General features: G+C 38.7%; 3 protein-coding genes across 4 annotated transcripts in view; 2 read left to right on the top strand and 1 right to left on the bottom strand.

The window, feature by feature from the left end:
• The window catches only part of LOC104781212 (cell division cycle protein 27 homolog A-like), a 7,509-nt gene extending 5,560 nt beyond the window's left edge, over positions 1-1,949 (bottom strand). For both annotated transcript variants that reach the window (XM_010505837.2, XM_019246650.1), the window contains exons 1-6: positions 1,711-1,949; positions 1,250-1,322; positions 1,043-1,152; positions 838-884; positions 428-525; positions 19-308 (exon numbers count right to left, since the gene is read on the bottom strand). In XM_010505837.2, coding sequence (XP_010504139.1) covers positions 19-308; positions 428-525; positions 838-884; positions 1,043-1,152; positions 1,250-1,322; positions 1,711-1,815 — 723 coding nt within the window. In that variant the 5' untranslated portion in view covers positions 1,816-1,949. The remainder of the gene's footprint in view (positions 1-18; positions 309-427; positions 526-837; positions 885-1,042; positions 1,153-1,249; positions 1,323-1,710) is intronic.
• Positions 3,542-5,677, top strand: LOC104781202 (nuclear pore complex protein NUP35-like). The gene is made up of 4 exons (XM_010505808.2): positions 3,542-3,684; positions 3,966-4,544; positions 4,904-5,015; positions 5,163-5,677. Exons 2-4 carry the CDS (start codon positions 3,976-3,978, stop codon positions 5,460-5,462), a joined length of 981 nt encoding a protein of 326 aa, XP_010504110.1. The 5' UTR covers positions 3,542-3,684; positions 3,966-3,975; the 3' UTR covers positions 5,463-5,677.
• The window catches only part of LOC104705004 (CASP-like protein 3A1), a 1,094-nt gene continuing 521 nt past the window's right edge, over positions 5,730-6,302 (top strand). The window contains exons 1-2 of the mRNA XM_010421000.2: positions 5,730-6,145; positions 6,226-6,302. Of these exons, the coding sequence (XP_010419302.1) occupies positions 5,883-6,145; positions 6,226-6,302 (340 nt within the window). The 5' untranslated portion in view covers positions 5,730-5,882. The remainder of the gene's footprint in view (positions 6,146-6,225) is intronic.

Raw genomic sequence — 6,302 nt, 5'->3', positions numbered from 1 at the left:
TCGACTTAATTATATCACCTGTGAAATCACCGGAGAAGGTGTGTTCAAGTCCCATCCATTTGTATTAAGTTGCCTGTCAGTATCTGGCGGAATATCTGCTCCAAGCTGCCTAATTTTCAGATCTTGTTGGTTCTCTCCTGGAACATGTTCTGTTCGCCATAAACTTGTATCTCTTGAGGCCTTATCAGAATCTGTAAGCTGGTTTATGTTTGCTCCTTCTGAGAAGTTTATTCTTTGCGTGACAAAAGTTTCCTGAAGACGCTGGAAAGCAACATTTCCGAAAACTGTTGAGGCTTCTTCAGCGGCACCTGAAAAGGTAATCACAGAACGCCATTGCAAAGAAATAAATCTGTTGCCCCAGATTTCCAGATAGAATAACCAAAACATAAACTGATAAATACATAACTCATACAGAGCTTTCACTTACCTAAACTACAAAGTTCTCTATACGCTTCCCAACACAATGGATCAAATGATAATGCCATCCTAAACTGTTCTATTGAACTGTTCTTCCTCCCAGCATATCTGGAAGCATGAACCAGAGAGTAACACATGTCAGAAGCTAATACCATCAGCCTTAGCAAATGGAACATATTGAGGGTTACAAAAAATCCATATAGACTGTCAATATTGTTGTTTTTCTCTCTTTGGCATTTGGATTCTGAAGCATACTTAGACTAAAGATGAACTGCAGCATAGGAAAGTTGTTCCATTGCAGTAAAAGATGCAGTAAATTAGTAAGCTTGTTACAGAATCAGTATACAAAAGACAGAGAAGTACTACATAAGAGAGCCAACAATATCTTATATAGAACTTGCAAAGCAAAAAAGCCGTTACCTATATACAAGACCAAGAAGATAATGCCCAGCTGCACCACCAGGAACCTGCATGTTAAAAAAAAAAGCAGTAGTCACTAGTCAGCAATTGCCAATTTTCACGCCCCCAAAAAAAGACAGTAACATCCTTGCCACTGAAAATTCAACAGAGGTTTCTCAAAATTTAGCTTGGAAAATCAAGTAAAAAAAAAAGCAATGCCATATACTTCATCAACATTATCTTCACTAGGCAACAATGCGGTTTCAGCCTCTCCAAGAAGATCCAACTTAAAGCATGAGAATGCAAATAAGTACCGTGACTGAGGCGTTTTCGAACCTTCAATTTTCACAATGTAAAAAAACAAGTTTAGTGTTTCCAAACATATGTAAACAATCAATTCATGAAATGTTCAAAGTTAGAAGAATCCAAATACCTTTGAGGATATAATAAGCACTATAAGCTTGACTGTTACTCAAATAACACCTAGCTAACAATTGCAAGTTCACCTGCATAATGAAAACTAGTTGATCACCAGAATCATAGAACAAGAAAGAACTAAAGAACAAATCTCAAATTGGCTAATATATCTACTGAAACATAAACCTAGAATTCGAGATACGAATACATAATTGAGAAATCGAAGAACAAAAATTCACAAAATCAAGCCGGGATAAGAAATCAGTTCAGTCATATTGAAGAACTCATAATTTAGACCCTCTCGATTCCAACTGCATCGGGAAAAAAAAAAAAAAAAACCTAGAACTCGACACCGTCTAAAATCGAGAAATGTCTACTCTGGGTCAGAGCTAGGTAGATCGGATCAGACCGGAAGAGAAATTGAAACAACAATGTGATGTGATCGAAGCTATACGATTTCGAAATTGGGAAACCTACCTCAGAGGGGAATTCAGCGAGGAGACGTTCGCAGAAGAAGATGGCATTTGTGAACATAAACTGGCTAAGGTTCTTCTCGACACAATTCGCCAGTAGATTCTCCATTTTTTTCTGATGAGACGAGACAATCGATGTGTCTCTCTTCCTCCTCGGAGGCTGTGTAAATGTTTCTCGTCTAGCAAATCGCGCGCCGCTAAAGTTATTTCAAAAGCTTTTTGACCTTTCTCACGCGATGAGCGTGTGCGTGTTTTTGTGAGTTGTGTGACCCAAAGTGCCCCCCCCCTGCTTTTTGGCGGACACCACACCACAAGACCACGTTTGGCGTTTTAAGAAATAAATCGCGTTTTAGTATAGATTTGAACTTTGCAGAAATGGAAATAAAGAAATTGGAAAATGAGGGTAGAAGACACACAAAGTGGAGTAAGATTTGAAAAAAAAAAGAAAAAAAAAAGATTTGAGAGCCCCAAATTAGTTAAAATTTCAGACAAAGACAATTTGTACCAAACTAACGACGCAATTATATTTTATAAACCGTTGGAATAGAGCGGGAATTTTTTTGTTTTCACCTTTTGATCTACGATGTATTCTAGCTTAACGATTTAGCTTCTCCTTTTTTTTTAGGAAAAAAAAATCTAGGAAAACAATCTCAAAATCTCTCTTTAATTAAGTCATGGATATGCTGCCAAAAAACACAATTAAGTCAAGGGTAAGATGCATTAATGATATAAGAATTCTCAACATTTTAAGATTGCTAACTATGATAGAGATTTGTGTTTATATTAGGATGCTAACAATGCTAGGGATTTGTGTTTATGTTATCAATTTAAATCCTCATACTGCATATTTATTAACGACATGAAAAAAAAAAACTACNTCTGATGAGACGAGACAATCGATGTGTCTCTCTTCCTCCTCGGAGGCTGTGTAAATGTTTCTCGTCTAGCAAATCGCGCGCCGCTAAAGTTATTTCAAAAGCTTTTTGACCTTTCTCACGCGATGAGCGTGTGCGTGTTTTTGTGAGTTGTGTGACCCAAAGTGCCCCCCCCCTGCTTTTTGGCGGACACCACACCACAAGACCACGTTTGGCGTTTTAAGAAATAAATCGCGTTTTAGTATAGATTTGAACTTTGCAGAAATGGAAATAAAGAAATTGGAAAATGAGGGTAGAAGACACACAAAGTGGAGTAAGATTTGAAAAAAAAAAGAAAAAAAAAAGATTTGAGAGCCCCAAATTAGTTAAAATTTCAGACAAAGACAATTTGTACCAAACTAACGACGCAATTATATTTTATAAACCGTTGGAATAGAGCGGGAATTTTTTTGTTTTCACCTTTTGATCTACGATGTATTCTAGCTTAACGATTTAGCTTCTCCTTTTTTTTTAGGAAAAAAAAATCTAGGAAAACAATCTCAAAATCTCTCTTTAATTAAGTCATGGATATGCTGCCAAAAAACACAATTAAGTCAAGGGTAAGATGCATTAATGATATAAGAATTCTCAACATTTTAAGATTGCTAACTATGATAGAGATTTGTGTTTATATTAGGATGCTAACAATGCTAGGGATTTGTGTTTATGTTATCAATTTAAATCCTCATACTGCATATTTATTAACGACATGAAAAAAAAAAACTACAAACATTTTTATTTGACATCATTATGGATGATTAAAATGACATTAACCCTCTATCCCAAGTGTCATTCAATTTTATAAGTTGAAGAAAAAAACTTATGGGCCGACAACTTTAAGATAGGCCCAAGTCCAGTCCATAGAACACAGCGCTATTTTACAAACGCGAGGCTAATTTCGTCATTCACCATAAGGCGCTTGAATTTAGCGATTTTAGAATCTTTTGGTTCTAGGGTTTCATCATTGTCTTCCCTCCGCGCCCATAAGCTCGAAGCTGAGCTTTTTTTTTCTTCAGGGATTCCGAAAGCGGGAATAGGAACACCATCATCATCTGCATCCTCAGGTTTGATCTATCTCTCTCTATTGATCCATTAGATAGTGTATTTGCTCTTGTCTTTCGATTATTAGCATGAATCTTACTGCCTTCTTCTTTGATTTAACGATTCGAGTTCAAAATCCTGTGATTAGTGATTTCAGTCGCAAGATTCATCTATTTCGAAACGAGGGTTTTCTTCAACTATGAAATCTTGATCTTGCCGAGCTGATTAGAGTAGCTTAGTTGATGTTGATGAGCATTTTTTTAATGTAATTGTGCTCAAAACTAATCGATTGTTGTATTTGCAGGGAGATAAATATGAGTACTACAGCTCACAGGACTCCTAAATCAGGGAGGCAGTCTCTGCTTTTTCAAGATTTAGCTTCTCCTGTTTCAGCACGAAGAGGGAAATTCTCAAGCCCGGGCCAAGCAGCTGCTGTATCTGCACTATGGCGTGAGAATTTCGGAGGATCAGATCTTCCACCACCTCCAATGTATACTTTGGATGACCGGTCTGATTTCTCTCCTGAGTCAGGTATTGCTGACTACTCAGCGTCTCCAGATGCCAAATCTGACAAGAGAACGCCTTTCCAGAGTTCTGGGAAAAATATTGCAACTCCGGGTAAAGGAAAGTTGGAAGCAAGCCCATCTTTTTCTCTACTGAATGCACAACAGAGTGGGAGTCCGAGTTGGTGGTCGCAGTCAAAGGCAGGTAGTAGTAGTATGGAGCAGGATGATAAAGGAAAAGGATCTCCTGTAGAAGGTGTGGTTCAGCCTGGTGCATTGGTTACTCTTCCGCCGCCAAGGGAAGTTGCTAGGCCAGAGGTTCAGAGGCAGATCATACCGACTGGTAACCTTGATGAGGAAGAGTGGGTCACTGTCTACGGGTAAGGCCTTTTAAGCTTTATTGCTCTTTCCTTTGTTTATCTGTAGTTTTACTTTTCTGTTGCAAATGTTCTTGATTTGCCAATATTCTTGTGTCTCTGAAATTCGAGTTACATGGTTAGTAACTGGCACTTGGTAGTGTTATTAAGTGCCTCATCTTGTGTATGTCCCTCATGTTTTCGATCTTAGAGAAATGTTCCTAATAACTGCTGTGTTTACTTCTTCATTTGTCAACCATCACCGTTAATTGTGATTTTATTTTTGGGCATTGTGGATTCTGACTCTAGATAATAAATGTCTTATCTTGTATTTGTGTCCTATCTTTTTGATCTTAAGAACTGATCATGATAACTGCTCTCAGATTTTCTTCAGGTGATACAAATTTGGTACTACGGGAGTTTGAAAAGTGTGGTATGATCTTGAAACATGTTCCTGGTCCAAGCAATGCTAACTGGATGCACATCCTCTACCAGGTTACTCTTCTTCCCTTCAAACATGTTTGATGCATGTTGATAATCATTCATAGTTATTCTAGACGAGTCGTCATACATGATAATCTAATCAAATCTTCTTTATAAAGGAAACTATGGAACTGAACAGTGGTCGTGTATTTGATACAGAATCGGTCTGATGCACATAAAGCGCTGAACAAAGGTGGGATGATGATAAACGGAGTGGTAATAGTAGGAGTGAAGCCAGTAGACCCGATACAGAAGCAAGCGTTAAACGAGAGACTCAACAACCAAGGATTCACGCCTCTACCTCCACCATTATCCACCAGAGACACTGCTCGACCCTCATCTCGTCTTCAGTACTTGCAAAACGGTAGCGCTTTCTCCCCTCAAACCAGCGGTGGTGCTATGGCCTCCCCATCGAGGTCGATGGTCGCAAAGGTCTACGACTTGATGTTCGGTGTTTAAAGCTTCTTTGGTTGTCATTTCCCTAGTGGCTCATCTATACACAAGATTATTTGAAGTTTTTGAGAGCAGAGTGGGTAGGTAAATTTAGAGCGTGATCAAAATTCAAATTGTGAGAGGTGTTTTCCAAAAATTGTCTTTGTATTGACCGACAGCTAAAATTCGGTACAAATCTGATTATGAAATATATAAAAAAATCTTCTCTTCTAGCTGTTTTATTGTTGTTTGTATTTGAGCAGACTGAGGTCATTCCTCGTGCAGAACGAACACTGATTACATAAACCTCACCTGAGAAGCCTCACGGGAAGTGTTTTGAACTTCTCACTATAAAGCTAGCCACGTGTCTATCATGTTGAGCTTATAAATCCCGTCTGTGGCGTGGCGTGGCTCTCGTGTAAATTAATTACATATTACAAACTCAAAATGGCGAAAGCAGCAGAGCAGAAACAAAAGTCGACCGTTGTGACTGAAGAAAAGAAGCTTGATATCCGCGACGTGGTGCACACAGCCACCACTTACGGCAGAAGACGCAATGACGTGGCAATGGTTGCGCTAAGAGCTATGTGCATGGCTGTATCGGCGGTTGCTGTGACGTTAACGGTGACGGCACGCGAGACTAGCATGACCACTCTCTACGGTTTCGAGTTTCAGCTCCACGCCGTTTGGTCTCTCTCAGATTCTCTAATGTAAGCCAAATTCCAATTTCATAGTAAATCATAAACGTAAGTGAACAAGTGTGACATATTTATTTGAATGCTTTAAACAGATATCTAGTGGTGGTTTCATCTGCGACGGTTCTTTACTCGTTGCTCCAACTTATCACAAGTGGAACAAGACTGATGA

Source organism: Camelina sativa, chromosome 1, assembly GCF_000633955.1.
Source record: "Camelina sativa cultivar DH55 chromosome 1, Cs, whole genome shotgun sequence".
NCBI classification, from domain to species: Eukaryota; Viridiplantae; Streptophyta; class Magnoliopsida; order Brassicales; family Brassicaceae; genus Camelina; species Camelina sativa.
Note: the sequence above shows the minus strand (reverse complement) of the source record. Positions and strands in the feature narration are given on the sequence as shown.